The 17,000-nt window shown below is 45.0% G+C and overlaps 1 protein-coding gene and 1 long non-coding RNA gene across 2 annotated transcripts in view; both read right to left on the reverse strand.

Annotated features, from left to right (window-relative positions):
• Positions 1–6,829, reverse strand: part of LOC102484047 (uncharacterized) — a 31,127-nt gene extending 24,298 nt beyond the window's left edge. Inside the window, exons 1-5 of the long non-coding RNA XR_334964.2 lie at positions 6,431–6,829; positions 5,873–5,971; positions 5,288–5,411; positions 4,561–4,624; positions 3,600–3,651 (exon numbers count right to left, since the gene is read on the reverse strand). This is a non-coding gene — a long non-coding RNA (uncharacterized LOC102484047). The remainder of the gene's footprint in view (positions 1–3,599; positions 3,652–4,560; positions 4,625–5,287; positions 5,412–5,872; positions 5,972–6,430) is intronic.
• A 216-nt stretch (positions 6,830–7,045) lies between these two features.
• The window catches only part of ALMS1 (ALMS1 centrosome and basal body associated protein), a 187,109-nt gene continuing 177,154 nt past the window's right edge, over positions 7,046–17,000 (reverse strand). Inside the window, exons 22-26 of the mRNA XM_027772964.1 lie at positions 16,627–16,865; positions 15,753–15,936; positions 14,423–14,486; positions 8,833–8,932; positions 7,046–7,822 (exon numbers count right to left, since the gene is read on the reverse strand). Of these exons, the coding sequence (XP_027628765.1) occupies positions 7,778–7,822; positions 8,833–8,932; positions 14,423–14,486; positions 15,753–15,936; positions 16,627–16,865 (632 nt within the window). The 3' untranslated portion in view covers positions 7,046–7,777. The remainder of the gene's footprint in view (positions 7,823–8,832; positions 8,933–14,422; positions 14,487–15,752; positions 15,937–16,626; positions 16,866–17,000) is intronic.

Raw genomic sequence — 17,000 nt, forward strand, 5'->3', positions numbered from 1 at the left:
ACCCTCTGCTCTGATCCCCTGCACGCCCCCTCAGCCACACCAAGCACCAAGCTGCTGCTGCCTGTCAGTGACTGAGTTCTCTTCCTGAGGTTTTCAACAAGTTGTTTCCTTGGCCTGGAGTGTTTTCTTCCCTTCTCTCAAGATTCCCGTGGTTGGTCAGCTTATTTGAACTTGTTTTCAGCCGAGTGACAGGGATAATTGGGTTGGAAAAATGACTTCTGAGCAGTAAAGCAGTTCATCCTGCTTCTCTTTGGGCAGTTGTTCTTTAGGTTTTTGCTACTCAAAGTATAGTCCTCCGACCACCAGCAGCAACACTGCCAGCAAGCTTATTAAAAACAAGAGTGTGGGGCTGGCAGGTAGCATGATGGTCAGGCACTGAACTCCCACATGGCTGACTGCAGTTCGAGTCCTGGACCTGGAGGCTTACTTTCTCATTTTCTCTTTCTTTCTGATTAAATTTTTTAAAAAAGGTAAAATTTAAAAAAGAATGATTTATTGTTATTCATTCATTCATTTTAATTTGGCCAGAGAGATACACAGAGAGAGAGAGAGAGAGAAAGAGAAAGTGAGAAAGCAATCCACCAGGTCTGGGACTCAAACCATGGTTGGTCATGTGGGAGTGTCCAGCACCTTAACCACCATGCCACCTGCTGGTCCGCAAAAAATAAATAATTTTTAACAAAAAAAGGGAGCGGGAAAGAAAAAATTGTGTAGATGCCAAGCATATTGTGTCCCCAGGCTAGCAATGGCATACTGGTGTTGAACCTGGACAGCTTCTTAAAGCATGGCAGCCAGACTCCTTCCTATGAGGCAGGAGTGTCCTCTGCTAGTCGATGCCCCACATGCCTGGCACCACAGGGCAGTGCTGGTGCTCTAACAGCCAGGGAGAGGGAGGAGCCGGCATCCTGGCACCCTTACTCTCACTCCATGCTCATCTTCCCTGCCCTAAATCCACACTCACTGACAGAGGAGTTATAATCCCTCAAGGATTCAGAGGAGAGCCCACAGCTGCACCAGTGAAGGCATCTGTGTGTGTGCACTGAGGAGAAGGAATTGTTGGCTCAAGACAGCGGGCTAAGGGTAACAGCAGTTAAACTGGAACTTCAGGCTGAGGCACTTGATAGGTAAGAAATTCTGCCGTAAGACGGGGCTTGGGGGGGAGGGGAAATGGGGAGTGATGGCTCAGTTACCACAGACTTCCTTCTGGGGTGAGGAAAACGTTGGGACTTGACAAAAGACACTGTGAATATTCCAAATGCCACTAAATTATACACTTCAAAATGGTTAATTTTGTTATACAAATGTCACCTCAAAAAATTAGGAAACAGAAGGGCTTAGATGACTCTATAGGACAAGGGACTGATGGAAAGCAGGAAGGAGGGAGAGAAAGATAATTTAGGGGTCAATGACCTGGACCCAGCAAGAGAAAAATCTAAAATGCTGACTGCCAACTTCCTTTCACCTTTCTTCAGGTAATAAGTACTTCATTCAACTGGAAATTTGAGATTATTTAGAACATGGCAATGTTTAAAAGACATTTGATTTCCTTTAATATACTACTAAATTGGTTACCCTAATTTTTTTTTTTAACATTTTTTTTTCTTTTTTTGGATAGGTTTAGGGCGCGTTCGCTCGCCAGACAGACAGAGACAGAGAGACAGAAAGCGAGAAATCACCTCCGGGGGGATGGCCATGCCACAATCCCTTCTCCTCCATTCTCCTCTTGGGATCTTGGGCACGCACGCACAGGTGCCTGGTGTGAGTTTAAGCCACTGGATCCGGGACTCGAACCGCGGTTGACTATGTGTGAGTCCATTGACACAGCCATTATGCTAACAGCTGGTCCCAAACTAATTTGTTTTTCATGCTTGTATTTGCATCCTACACACACATATCTGCCTCCTGCATACACTACATATGTGCACATGTGAGAATGTGGGCACACGCAGGAAAAATCTGCCAGCTTGAGCTTCCTTAGCCTCTCCCTCCTACCCTTCTTTTTTGTATGTTTTAAATTGTGGTAAAATACAATGAACTTTTTTTTTTTTGTTTTGAGAATTTTTTTTTTTGCTATAGGGTGCGTGCGCTTGCCAGAAAGACAGAGACTGAAAGTGAGAAATCACCCCCCGGGGGGATGGCCACGCCGCAATCCCTTCCCCTCCATTGTCCTCTCGGGATCTTGGGCACGCACGCACATACGCCTGGCGTGAGTTTAAGCCGGTGGGTCCGGGACTTGAACCGTGGCCGACTACATGGGAGTCCAGTGACATAGCCATTATGCTAACTGCTGGTCCCACAATGAACTATTTAAAAAAAAATAATTATTTATTTTTAATTTTATTTATTCATTTATTTTAATTTGACCAGAGCAAGACAGAGAAAGAGAGAGAGAGAGAAAGTGAGAAAGCAAGCCACCAGGTCCGAGACTTGAACCGTGGTCAGCCATGTGGGAGTGTTCAGCGCCTTGACCACCACGCCACCTGCTGGTCCCAACACAATTAACTATTTTTAAATGTATAGTTCAGGCTGGCCCCATGTTAAGGAAGCTGAATCCCAGTGCTGGCGACTTGAAAAATACACTTGGCATGTGTGCCCCAGATCCTGACAGGATGGAGAAAAGAAGGGACTGTAACACGCCTGTGCCCCCAGGGCAGGGTACTTTCTTCCTCTCCTTCTTTCTCTGGCAAATACATGCCCAGTGGCAATTAAAAAAAAAGAAAAGATAAAGATAACGTAGTTTAGTGGTATTGATTACATTTGCAATGTTATGTAACTATCACCACTACCTATTTCCAGAACTGTGATTATACCAAACAGAAACTCTGTATCCACTGGGGGGAGGGGGGAGAATGACTTTCTCCCTCCCCCTCACCCCAACCCCTGATAATACCTCTTCTACTTTCTGTCTCTGAATTTGCCTATTCTAAGTACCTCATGTAAGTGGGGCTACATACTTGTCCTTTTGTGTCAGCCTTATTTCATTTAGCATGTTAGGAAGTTTCATCTACGTTATAGCACGTATCGGGATTTGCTTCCTTTTTAGGACTGAATAATATCCCGCGTGTGCTTGGTGTATTTATGCTTACCTGTTGAGGAACGCTGAGTTGTCTCTATCTTTTGATGCAAGTTATCTGTTCTCAAAACCATTTGAGAACAATGGTTAAAAATTTACGCTCAAGTGGCAACATGGTGAATTTAAACTGGGGAGTCATACTGGGGTGTGTGCTGGCTATTCCAGTTTTGGCACACCTCTAGCCTAGAGCCACGAGGGTCAAGGCTAGGTCTCAAGAGTGCACATGGGCCTCCCCTCTCTGCAGCTTCTCCGTGTGAAGAGATGGCCGCCGGGGCGGGGGTGTTACATCACTATTCCATGTTTATTTTAGGCTAAGCTACACAGTGAAACTATGATTACTTATCCTTACCTCAAGGTTTTAATTTGTCTTTTCCTTAGAATTCAAAATGATCTTTCGTTGTTTGGTTTTCTATGTATTTAACACTTATTCAACCCCAGACTTTATCAGATGTCTAAATGTTTCCTCCTAACAGATGCCACAGGTCTCTCCCCAGGGTTTCTACAGTCTCCGAGCTCTACTACTCACCCCAGGTGCCATTCACCATGTTCTTACTGAGCCAAACACATCGTGCCAGGTCCTGGAGAGATAAAGAGACAAGTCAGTTTGGACTCTTGCCTTCCTGGAGCTTACAACATAAGGCGAGTTTCAAACAAACTTTGTGGCAATGAGCTCCACTGTAACTCCTGGGCTCTGGAGTTGGTGCCTGTCCTCTGATGGCACCACTGTGTGCATGTGCATGTGTATCCTGGGCATGAGACGGCTGCTCCCCAGTCTCCTGCACGACCAAGGCAGGCTCTCAACCTCTAAGTTGGGAGTCCAGGAGCTGAAATTCCCTTATGCACCTCCACCTTTTCTGTTCGTCTCTGCCTCAGGAAATGAAGCTGGGTAGACATTTTTTTCAGTGTAGCCCCATCTGGCTCATAGCTGAGGTTCTGCACTTAGAGTCCGATGTTAGACTGACTGGTGTGGGAGCAATGGTGAGGCTGGACTCTGATGAGACTGGGCTGGGGACCACAGGAACTATGACTGGCTACATCTCCATTGGGACATGCTGGAACTTTGGGCCCCAAGGCTCATGCAGAAGTCTAGAAGTTGGGCTGATTTCTAAGGAGGGCTCCATTTTCTCTAAGCCCACAGCAGTTTTGGTTCTCACCTTTGCAACAATAAAAGCATCCAAAATAAAGGCACCAACATCGAAAGAAGCAGGTCCAGATACAGAGGGAAAAAATCCAGAGAGAACATTCAGAGAAGGGGGGGTGGGGGGGAGTCAGAAAGGCAGGGGCAGAGATTTTACCCTAATGCCTAGGGAGGAGGTGCTTAGGTACTGAGTATGTCTGAGTCAGTCACAGCTCCCCAAAAGGCAAGAGAGCAGCAGATAGGGTTGGGGCTGCTCAGAATCAGAAAAGGAAGAGTTTACACTATGTGCATTTACATCTATGGAAAATGATGCCTCTCACCCCCGCCACCCTGCTCCTCAGCTCCAGACCTGGTGTGTGTGTTCGCAGAGTTCCTATGTCAGGTCTTCATCTTGGGCAGTAGCAGTGGCAAGACTGTGGAAAGGAGTGTTTGTTCTCATTTTTAATACTATTCTGTTTCCTCTGTGTCTCCCTCCACCCTCTTTGTGAGTAGTTGGTGAGAAATTGAGAAAGGGCTGTAAGCAAGGCATTGCAGTCAGTAAAAATGCAACTTAACCTCGTTGGTTAAAATCATCCAGATCCTAAATGGGTAAAGATATAGACCATACTAACAGGTCACTTTGGGTAAACTTCCCCCCACCCCCAACTTGCCGTAGTTTTACTATGCTTGCTGGGAGAGAGAAGGGAAGAAAACAAGAAACCACCCTCACCATGGGTCACATTGCAATCCCTTCTCCACCATTTCTCCTTCCCTTTGGAATTTTGGACACATGCGCACCCAGCATGTTTTTTAAGTGGCTGGGCCTGAAATTCAAACTGCAATTGGCCATGTGAGATGCAATCGTCTTTAACCACCACGCCATGGGCTGGCCCATTGGCCAAACTTCAATGACTGCCAGAATGACCATCGGAGACACAGAATGCACTGTTACTTGTGGTTGAAACACTGCTTTCTTCACATGTTCCCTTATTTCAAACTGCACATGCTGGTAGTCACTGATGGTCTTTTCTGGGGGGTAGGCAGAAACAGCAGTTGCCCTCAGTGAAGAAGAGTGGCTGTAGAGGCTGGAATCTCACCTCCAGGAGAAAGAAGAGAGGTGGATTCCCAGGTTAGGAATGAACCAGTTCTTTGAAGCAATTCAAGGGCCAATTCCACCATAGCTCAGGACTGGGGCAATGGTTCAACTTCAACATCCTGCACCTGTGCAAGAACGAAAAGCAAAACAGGGCTCAAGAGCCTGCCAGGCAGAGAGAAGGCACTTTCAGAGCAAGGTCCTAGCATGGAGAGGTGGTGTTATTGTTGGAAGGAGCAGTCTGATGGCTGTAGGAGAGTAGCAGCATAAGGTGGTGGCTCTGGCTTCTGTAAGGGGCTCAGCCAAGACCAACTTGTGCAGGGCTGGGAGGTTATCATGAGCTCTGGGGCAGAGCAGATTGTGGGAGAGGTGCTAGGGTTGCCTGGGAGACCGGTGCCCTGATTCTCCAGGCGGAACTCTGTCAGAGCTCTCTCTGCACTGGAAGGGCAGGAAGACTGTAGCTGTGAGCACTCTCAGCAACAGCTCCCAGACATTCTGTGCTATGACCCTGCATCCTGACCAAGTCTGTACACTTCCTTAAATGAGTGGAGATGCTACCAGGTTCCCCAAGCACCTGTTGCAACATTACCATGGTGTATTCTTCTGGCTGAGGCTGAGGCACAGCTGCCACCCAGGGCTTCCCAGGTCCTGAGCCCAATGCTTGGGAAGGTGTCTGGATGGCCTAGCCCTGGTCATAAACAGAATCATTCCAAGTCAGACTCCATCCTGCCCTGGTTTCCCTGCCAACTCAGTTTTTTTTTTTTTTTTTTGAGAGGTTTTTGCCATATGGTTCATGCTGGAAAGTGAGACAGAGAAACAGAAAGTGAGAAATCATGTCCCAGGGGGTATGGACACTCTGTAACCCTATCTCCTCTTGGGATCTTGGGCACGCATGCACATGTGCCTGACGTGATCTTACGTTGCCTGATCCAGAACTTGAATCGTGGTCAACTACATGGAAGTCCAGCGACGTAACCATTATACCATCTGCTGGTCCTAACTCAGGTTTTGAGACAACTATTACTCTGTTTTTGTTGTGAATAATCATCTCCCTTCCACGTAAATAGTCACAGCATTGTGCAGCTGAAAGGGGGCTTAGACTAACCCTCTCATTTCACAGGTACATGGGCCCAAAGCAGTCTATTACCTTGCCCAGCAACACGGGTTCTTTTCTCTGAGTCCTCTTCATGGTCTCCTCACGGGTTTGGAACAGCGCCCAGGTGACGTGATATGAAAGCTTTGAACTGTTCCTGGGATAGGGTTTGGCTTCTCAGGAGTTTTCTGGGAAGACGGCTGCCCCAGCTGCCCCAGCCGCCAGGGGCTGGCTGAACCTGCAGTGAGGCTGCTTAGCAAGTGGGCCTTAGCTCTAATTCTAGGCTACAGAAGAAAAATCCTGTTGCACTCTGATCCAGGCACTGGATTAAGTGCTTATGTGCACTATCTCATTTATTAACTCATCTTTCTCAGAAACTGTTCTTTAGGTTATAAATGTTGATTTCATGGGAACCAGCAGTTAGCGTAATGGCTATGTCGCTGGACTCCCACGTAGTCGACCGCGGTTCGTGTCCCGGACCCGGTGGCTTAAAACTCACGCCGGGCGCGTGTGCGTGCGTGCCCAAGATCCCGAGAGGAGAATGGAGGAGAAGGGATTGCGGCGTGGCCATCCCCCCTGGGGGGTGATTTCTCACTTTCTGTCTCTATGTCTCTCTCTGTCTGTCTGGCGAGCGCACGCGCCCTACAGTGAAAATCTCTCAAAAAAAAAAAATGTTGGTTTCATGTGTGACGATGAACAGTCTGAGGCTTTAATCTTGAAAACAAGAGGGTAGACAGAGGAAAATCCATCAAAGAAGGCTAGAAGCCTTTCTTCTAAGCCTATGTGGCCAATCCCTGGGGTTATTGGGAGGAGGTGGAGAGCAGTCTCTGGACCCATGGTGTCTATGTCTGCCTGGGTCTTCTGGGAGTCTCTGAGTGAGTTTAACAGGTACCCTAACCTGATACCCTCTCTGCCAAGCCTACAAGGCTCCCACACACTGCTATGCTTCTAGAGAGAGGCCACGTTTCATCCTGAGAGCCCATTTTCCTTGACTGATGGGTTTAGACGTCTGAGGGGAGACACTGTATAACTCTGGGCTCCTCTCTAGATGGGAAAGAAATGACCCTCCGTTGATTGCTTGGACTACGAGTCAATTAAAAGTTCATTTATTTTCTGAAAGTATAAAAACATATACAAAAAGGGACTCACCCCTGACTAGAATTAAGAAAGAAAATCATTGTAACACACATATGGAAAAGGCCACTGTAGAGGAAGTACTGGTCCCAAACTATTAGTAACCTTAGGTCCCTTTGTCCCAGACTCTCTAGAATTTACTATTTCTAAATTACACAAGGACAAGGAATAAGCTTTATTAAACCAGACTCATAAAAGTAAGAATTATGCTTCTTTCTTCAGGTTCATAAAATATAATTCCAAGGCTCTGAGGAAAATAATCTTATGTCAGTCCCAGGGAACTTTTCTCCCCAAGAGTTGATTGGTCAGTTTCTGTGGAAGAAAAGAAAGACGGGAAAGATGTTAGGCACCCTTGTCATTGGAGGCCATGCCTCATCCTAGCCATGTCACTGAAAAGAACCATGTTCTACACAAAATTTAATTTTATTCTACTACAGAAAATATGGTAATTAAAAAAAAATTCTTCCTGAGATGTTTAGGTAAGACCATTTATAATCTATCTATGTAATTTCTATATGGATACAGAAAATCTATAACCCTAACAGGTCACTTGATCTACGTGCTCAAACACACAAGCACGGCAAGAGGCCTGGTCTCGTGAGGCTGGCTCACAAGGAAAGCCATGCAGTGCTGGGGCTCCCACCTGAGGGAGCAGCTCCCCAATCCCACGGCTTGGGTATGAACTGCTATAAAATAATCTTTGGTTTCTGGCTTTTAGACATGTTGGTTTTAATGAGTGGCTTGGGAAGGAAACAAGAACAGTGAAGGATGTGGCCTTTCCAGCATAGCAGCCAGTTTGGCTTCTCAGAGAAGCAAGTGGAGGCAAGGTCCCTGTCCAGTGAGGTTCTTGGAACTTGCAGCACCACTCATTCCACCTCTGCCCCCAAAGCTCTTATGGCACATTCGGATTTCTTCTAGTGTATGCTAACAGGTCTTACTAGTTCTAGGGTGGCTGACTTATCCATGAAGGGCAAAAACAAAACAAAACACCATTTGGGACTCTAGAGGAAAAACCTGACAATTCTGATTGACTTGGACATTTCTGCCATGAGAGATGACTCCTATGTGTGAAATCTAGTTCCCAAATGCATGTAGGGTAAGAGCTTTACATAGCTACAGCTGAGGAGCCAAACTTGATTTGAAATCTGATCTCCTTATCTTGGCTTCCAAATTTCAGCACTGGTACATGCACACTGAGCTCAAATTCACTCCTCAAATGTGGTTAATCTTAAGCATGTGTTCAAACAGGGCAGGAGGGTCCCCCACAATTTCTTTTTCCCCTGATAAGCCTGATCCACACGCTCTAGACAGGACTGACTGACCTTTTTATAGAGCTGGGCCCGGAGCCGGTATGACTTATATTCTGACCTCCTCTTCTCCTCTGCTTTCTTTTTCTGTACTTCTGGAAGCTGCTCGTAAATCCTTAGAAATGGCATAGTGAGAAGACAGAAAGCAGTGAGGTTACCAGGGTGCAGAGGTACCCAACCTCTTCTTGCCCCACTTCTGTGAGCTCTGCTGTTTCCCAGTCATTCGGCTCCTCAAATAGGCCTGGGGCCCCTGATGCACACCCAGCTTCCTGTTGGACACTTGGACTGAGAACCCTGGCTTGAGGGGCTCATGGTCTGGAAGGGGAAATAGATCATTTAGAACTTAATTATGATGAATCAGCTGGTGGCATGTGGTTAAGGTACTGGATCCCACATGGACAATTTTGCAATTTGAGTCCTGGACCCAGCAGCTTGAAAAACATGCCAGGTATATGGGTGTGTATGCCCAAAATGTCAAAGGGAGAATGGATGAAAAGGGGCTGTGGTGTGGCCACCCTCCTGAGGGGTGACTTTTCACTTAGTCTCTCTGTCTCTTATCTGTCTATCTCGCTTTGGCAAGGGCATGCGTCTTATAGCAAAAACTACAACAACCAAAAACCTCCCAAAACAAAGACTAAAACGAAATCTTCCTAATAGTGGCTACTTCAGGAGAACAAGTGGAATAAAGGGGGTGGAAATGAAATTTTGCTTTCCACTCTCTGTGTGAAAATGAATTATTTCAATATATTGATAACATGTGAGTATTACTCTTATATTTCTTTCCTTTTTTTGATTTGTCAGAGGTTGTGTGTACTCACTAGAGAGACAGGGATAGAGGGAAAAGGGAAAAAGTCCTTCCCAATAGGGTGTGGTTATGCTGCAATTCCTTCTCTTCCATCTCTATCCTGTCCGGATTTGGGGCATGCACACATAACATGTTTAGTATGTTTCTCAGGCCACTGGGGCCAGGATTCAAACTGTGGTTGGTCATGTGCAATCTGGCTTCCCTTAGCCACTAGGCTATAGGGCTAGCCCACTATTGTATTTTTTTAAAGGAGAATTATTTCTTTCATGACAGAGAGCAAGTGTGTGTATGAAACAGAGAGAGAGAGAGAGAGAGAGAGAGAGAGAGAGAGAATCCTTGGCAGGGTCTTGTCATGCCTGCAATCTCCTTTCCCCAGCCCTCTTGCTCCTCAGGATCCTGGGCACATGTATATGCCCCTGATGTGTTTTCAGGCTGGCCCTTGGACTGGAACCTACAGTTAGTCATGCAGCTTCCCGCTGTGCAGTTCAGTTTGCTACTGACCACATCACCGAGCTGTGCCTACTATTGTATTCTTAGTTGATTTTTATTTTTCTACTTCTTTTTACTATGCGCTATGAGGTGCATGTGCTTGCTAGAGAGAGACACAGAGACAAAGAGAAAGTAAGAAATCCCCCCGCCCCCATCTCCTGTGGAATGGCTACACCACAATCCTCTATTATCTTTTTGGGATTTTGAGCATGCATGCACATGAGCCTGGGGCGTTTGTCAAGCTGTTGGGTCTGAGACTCTAACTATTTTGTCAACCATGTGGGATCCAGCTGCCCTAACCACCACACCTCTGGCTCGCCCCTACTATTGTATTTTTAACCATAAGGAAAATAAGGGAGAAGAAACATACTACAATAGTCATACACAAAACACTACACAGAAATTATACGGAAAGATACCAGGAAAGGTTTCAGAGAGAAAATCAGACATGAGTTGAGTCTTGAAGAATAGTTAGGAGCAGAAAGGAAATGGGACAGGATAAGAGAAAGGCACCCAAGTTAGGAACGTGTTAATATTGGGAAGAATGGAGTCAAGGCTACATGAAGAGGAGTGTAGGGACCACGTGGGAAGCAGGTAAATGAGAATGATGAGAAAAAAAGATGAGAACCACAGGCTCCAGAGACACCAATCCTCGATAGGACGCAGTTGCAAGTATGAACAGGGAGACCAAACACTGGGCGCTAACCTCAGCTCTGACTCTAACTTGCCGGGTTACTTCCCCCATCTAGGTGGCAATTTCCTAAAATTAAGGGTGAACTAGATGGTATTTAAGATCCCATTCAACCCCATGATTCTCAGATGGAATCGGATCACTTCCCTGTAAAGGGGTTGTGTGAAAAATAAAACTGAATTGAAGTCCTGGGTCATCGGGAAAGTCATGACGCATTTTGCATAGAAAAACATAGAAAAATAGGTCATGAGTTTCCTGATGACTTAATACTCTAATGAAATGATACCAGTTTAAAACCCAAGTCTCTCTCCAGAAAATGGGTACTTAATTTTGTCAAGTGGTAGTTTCTTCTTCTTTTTTTTTGCCCTCCCCTCCCCCTGTTTTGCCAGGTCACATGCACTTGCCAAAGACAGAGAGAAAAAAAAAGAAAGTACCCTCCCCCTCCATGGGGGACGGTCACACTATAATCCCTCTTCTCCATTTCTTCTTCCATACAAACACACACACACACACACACACGCACACACCGAGTGTGTTTTTCAAGCCTATGGATCTTGGACTCAATCATGGTCATCCATGTGGGACGCAGTTGCCTTGATCATGTCATTGGCTGGTTCGATAAATGGTAGTTCCTTAAAAATTAGTTGTTGGGCCAGCAGGTGGCACAGTGGCTAAGGCACTGGACTCCCACATGGTTGATCACGGTTTGAGTCCTGAATCGGGCAGCTCGAAACTCACACCAGGCACCTGTGCATCCATGCCCCAAATCTCAAGAGAATGGAGGAGAAGGAATTGTGGTGTGGCCATCACCCCCTGGGGGTGATTTCTTGCCTTTTGTCTGTCTCTCTGGTGAGCACAAGCACTCTATAGCAAAAATTTCTCAAAAAAAGAAAAAATTAGTTGTAAAGGGGAATCTGAACCCTATCGATGAATTTTTTGTGCTTTGTTACATAAAAATCTACCAGCCTATGTCTTACTTAGAATGGCTCTTTTATACAGGCCTGATTCTGTAATGCCATTCACTTGGAAAAATCCTGGTCTAATAAGTTATGCAGATCTGTATGTTCATAAATTTACTTCTACAACATGAAAAACAGCCCATTTGTTAATGTCTCTGCTGATCTGATCAGAAAGGTCCAAGTATGGGCAAGTTGTCCAGCTCATGGTAATCAATACAAGTTTTCTAGAATTGTATTCTTTGCTTGAAAGCTCAGTTTTTCTATGGCTGTCAGCTGTTTTCTATGAAGTGACACTTCTCCACATTCAAGAAAACGTTTGCCATTTACTCAAATCAGAATGATCAGTTAATGTGTCAGGTGGTCTTTCAAATAAAAGTCATATTCCATGAAAAAGACAGCTAGTTCGGGAACCAGCAGTTAGCGTAATGACTATGTCGCTGGACTCCCACGTAGTCGACCGCGGTTCACATCCTGGACCCGGTGGCTTAAAACTCACGCCGGGCGCGTGTGTGTGTGCCCAAGATCCCGAGAGGAGAATGGAGGAGAAGGGATTGCGGCGTGACCATCCCCCCTGGGGGGTGATTTCTCACTCTCTGTCTCTCTGTCTCTGTCTGTCTGGCGAGCGCACGCGCCCTATAGCGAAAACCTCTCAAAAAAAAAAAAAGAAAAAAAAAGAAAAGACAGCTTGTTCAGCTCACAACACAACCAAAACATACATGCTTTTCCTTGAAATGAACGTGATGTTTTGGCATGCTGCAGAAGTACTCGTACTTGCATGTACCCTGCTTCTATTGTCCTTTAACTGCCCTACTGGCACGCGGCCAGGAAGAAGACAGCGCCTACCCAACCAGCACAGTTGGGCGCCACCGTCTTGAACAGAGCAAAGGCACCAGCAGTTTCACCCCTCCCCATCACTGCTTTTGATCATCACTGCAATTGTCAATATAGTTTTGAAAAAGTCACACGGATGTCCTAGTGTTACTCTGAAATTAGTTTTGAACTTGTAAAAGACCCGAAAAGGTATAAGTAACTTCCAGGGGTTCACAGACCACTTTGAGAAGCACTAGATTAAAGCATCCCTTTGACTTAACATAAGAAAAAACTGAATGGAGAGTAAAAACAGTGCTTCAAGAAGAATGCTTGGGCCAGCAGGTGGCATGGTGGTTAGAGCACTGGACTCCCACATGGCAGACTGTGGCATGAGTCCTGGACCAGGCAGCTTGCTTTTTCACCCCCCTTGTCATCGTGAGTGCACATGCTCCATAGCAAACTAATAATAATAATAAATTTTTTAAAAAGATGAATGCTTAAACTATGCAAGATAAATTGTTTTCAGAACTATGACTTCAGGAGCACTATGCCAACTATAAAACTATTCTTCTTAAAGCAAGTCTCCAATGAACCCTATAAAATAACTCTTAACATGGTTACTCTATGGAATTTGTATAATCAATACTATATGCGAATCTCAAATTAATTAATTAATTAATTAATTAATTAATTGTAACGCCTGTAAGGAAACACATTTTACAAAGTATAAAAAAGTGAAAAATCAGTCTCTCTCCTATCTCTGTACTCAAGCCACCCAGTTCTTTTTCTCAAAAGCAACCACTATAACAGTTTTTTGTGTCTTCCAGAAATATTCTATGTATCTAGAAATAAACACATCTATAAAGGTACCAGTACTTTTTTTTAAGGGCCAGAAATCATGGCAGTATACACATGCTTCTGAAACTTGAATTTTTCCCCCTAAGCTTAACCAAATGTTTTGCCAAGAACTCCATTATTCCTCACACTACAGAAAGAAATAGAAATGGAATGGCGAAGACGAAAGGTGATGACCCTGAATAAATATTTCATTTTATTTTAAAATTTCTTTTTTTTTAAAGTTAAATACAATAATTTTTAAAAGAATTATTTATTTATTTATTTCCATTTGTTATTGTTATTTTTTTCTTTATTTGACGAGAGAGAGAGAGAGAGAGAGAGAGAGAGAAAGGGAAAGTGAGAAAGCAAGCCACCAGGTCCAGGACTTGAACCATGGTTGGCCATGTGGGAATCCAGCACCCTTATCCACCACACCACCTGCTGGCCCCAGAATTTCTTAATCTATATTTAGGTTTCTAATAAAAAGAAATCTGATTTAGGCATACAAATTAATAGAGATTCTTTTCATCTTTTTTATTGAGTCATTCATACCATGATCTGTCATTTATTTTTCTTCTCTATTTTAGTGCCATGAGAACCTATATTCACAGCTTTCTCATAATATACATATTTTTTTTATGCCAGAGGGCTTGTGTGCTTATGAGAGTAAGAGAGACATGAGACAGAAAGCACCCATCAACAGGGCCTGGTCACATATCAATCCTTCTTCCTCCAATTCTCCATTCTGTCAGGATTCTGGAATTGTACATGTGTAGCCAGCGTGGAGCTGAGGGGCTGGGAATTGATCCCTCGTTGGGCATGTGGGATCCAAAACCCTTTGGATGGCGCCCAACTGCTATACTTTGGGGCTGACCCATCTCATAATACAACTTGAGCAAAATGTCTTTATTTGAATGGGGGAGGGGGTTGGGGGAGCAAGAGCAAACCAGAGCTCCTTACTGCAAGGCGGCCTGATCTATTCGTTTATAATTACTCTTGTTGTTTTGGCCTTACCGTTTAGACCTCTGAATCATTTCCTTCTTTCCAATAGGCTTGTTCTTCTGGACAGTCAGGAAGACTATAAGCAAGATAAGAAGGGGTTTTCAGCGGAGTAACTTAATAAGAAAGGATCAAAAGCTTTGAGAGGGAGCTGCTAGGACTCTGTGCCCCAACCCTGAGCCATCAGTACTGGGTGGTGAAAAATAACCATGGCCATGGCCGAAGCTTGACTTGGGTCACTGCATCAACAGTCTATGCTCCCTGAAGACATAAAATTCTGTGGCAGACTATTAGGCTGTCAGAAAAGTCACGACATATTTTTTTCCTGTTTTTCTATGCAAAAATGTATCATGATTTATCCAACGACCCAACAGAGAGCTTGAATCAAAAAATCTACCACTTTCTTTTTTTTGGAGAGGTTTTTTGCCATAGGGCACGTATGCTCGCCAGAGAGACAGAGAGAGACAGAGAAATAGAAAGTGAGAAATCACCCCCCAGGGTGGATGGCCACACCGTAATCCCTTCTCCTCCTTTCTCCTCTCGGGATCTTGGGCACACATGCACACGCGCCCGGCATGACTTTTAAGCCACCGGGTCCAGGACGCGAACCGCGGTCGACTACGTGGGAGTCCAGCGACATAGCCATTACGCTAACTGCTGGTCCTGAAAAATCGATCACTTTCTAGTTAAGGCTGTGATAAAGGCATTAGGTGATACTTTACATTGGGTTGTTGGAAAAGTCACGAAGTATTTTTCTGTTTTTCAATGCAAGAATGCATCATGACTTCTCTGATAAGCCAACAGTTTTTACAGCTTTCATACAGTATTTTATTTGAATTTTACACTTGTCATGAGAGCACAGACTCTGGAGTCAGCCCTCCTGGGTTCATATCCTAGCTCTTTCACTTACAAGGTGTACTTTCTCTCTCTTGCCTCCGTTTTCTCACTATAAAATAGGGATACTAACAATATCTACCTTTGGAGATACTGCTAACTATTAAATGAGAAGAAGGTATGAGCAGGGGCATAAGGGTTATATAAGTGTTTATTATTAATAATGATTATTATCATTATTACCCTAGGAGGCTGGTAACTTTGGACTTGGCCCCATTTTTAAAGGAAAAAACATACTTTTTGGACCAAGTTGCTCATGAACACAGAGCTGCTTTATAAATACACCACTCTTACTGCACACTTGTTTGTACGATGCGGTGGCAGGGCTGGAGTAAGTGGACTCATCTGATGATGAGAGCACTGGGGGCTAAGCTGGGCTCTGCCCACTGAAGTAGCTTTGCACTTAGCAGCCTCCCTGTGACCGACAGGAAGGCGGATGAGCAGAGTGTACCTCTCTTGGGCAGCGGGGACATGGGATTCTGGCTGCCCTGCCAATCTCTCGCAGTGTTGAACAGCGCATCCCGCTCGCTCTGAAGCATGTTCTGCAGCTTTCTCTCCTGGACTATTAACTTCAGGCGCTTTATCCGCTCCCCAGAGCGAGAGATGAAGTCAGGTCTATGAAGCTTAAGTGATTCCTAAGGAGGGAAAAAAGCCCCGAGTGCACATTAATGACTTGGTCTGCTTTCCCAAGTGACCTGAAAACGGTACTTGTCGAACAGGTTTGGAGATCCTGTTTCAAGCACTCAGAAAATACCTAAATACCTAGAGGTGAAGAATATTCTAACATCTTTCTGTAGGGGAAGGCCCAACAGTGAAATCATGGGGAACCAAAGCAATGCCTTTGGCACAAGCCAAGACTGTGGCAAATGTCTTCCAAATGACCAGTGGGTAGGACGTAGCCCTCAGTGCTATTTTAAATTACTCATCATCAAATACATCATTAAATAACATTCCCATTAGCCTCAGAGAGACCTGGAGAGGAGATCTGGTGCTCCGTAAATCCTGTGCTAAGCAGGAACCAGAGTGACATAAACGGAGGAACAAATGTAAGGCTGACACCAGTATCAGGCTCTGGGACCTTCATATGCAGGAATCTACAACCCTAAGGTGTCACAACGTTGTCCCTTCTCTTGCCTTGTCCCCAGATCCTAATGGTGATACACTATTTAGAACAGTTAAAAGTAAGGTAGCCATTTGTTCAAAGAGACGGACTACGGGGTGCCAGAAAAGAGAGCTGCGTGACCGCACCACAGAATGCCCAGCCACAGATGAACTTTTTTGGTGGCTTGCCCTTCTTTTTCCTAGTCAACGCAATGTCACTGTACCTGAAGGGTTGCTCTCACAAATGGCCTCAGTGGACCTCTGCCATCTCTGTCCAGGCCTGCCAGTGACCCTTGGCTGTCCACAGGCTGCGCTTGCTGGTTCTGTTCTCGCAGTGGCTCCCTCCAGGGTTTGGTTTTAGTTATTGGTTCAAACCAGGAGATGCCAGGGCCAAAGATCTTGGGCAGGTTTTCCTTCTTAGATCCAGACTTCACATTTTCCACAGGAACAAACCACGAGACTCCTACAGGAAATATTTTTAAGAAGTAAGATTTTTCATTTTTTATAGCCTCACCTCTCATCCAAGACATGAGAATCTCAGGGGACTCAGCTGTCAGAGGTCACCAGGTTATTCTCATTTTTTTTTTTTTTTTTTTAA

This window comes from Tupaia chinensis, unplaced genomic scaffold, assembly GCF_000334495.1.
Source record: "Tupaia chinensis unplaced genomic scaffold, TupChi_1.0 Scaffold000316_1, whole genome shotgun sequence".
NCBI lineage: Eukaryota > Metazoa > Chordata > Mammalia > Scandentia > Tupaiidae > Tupaia > Tupaia belangeri.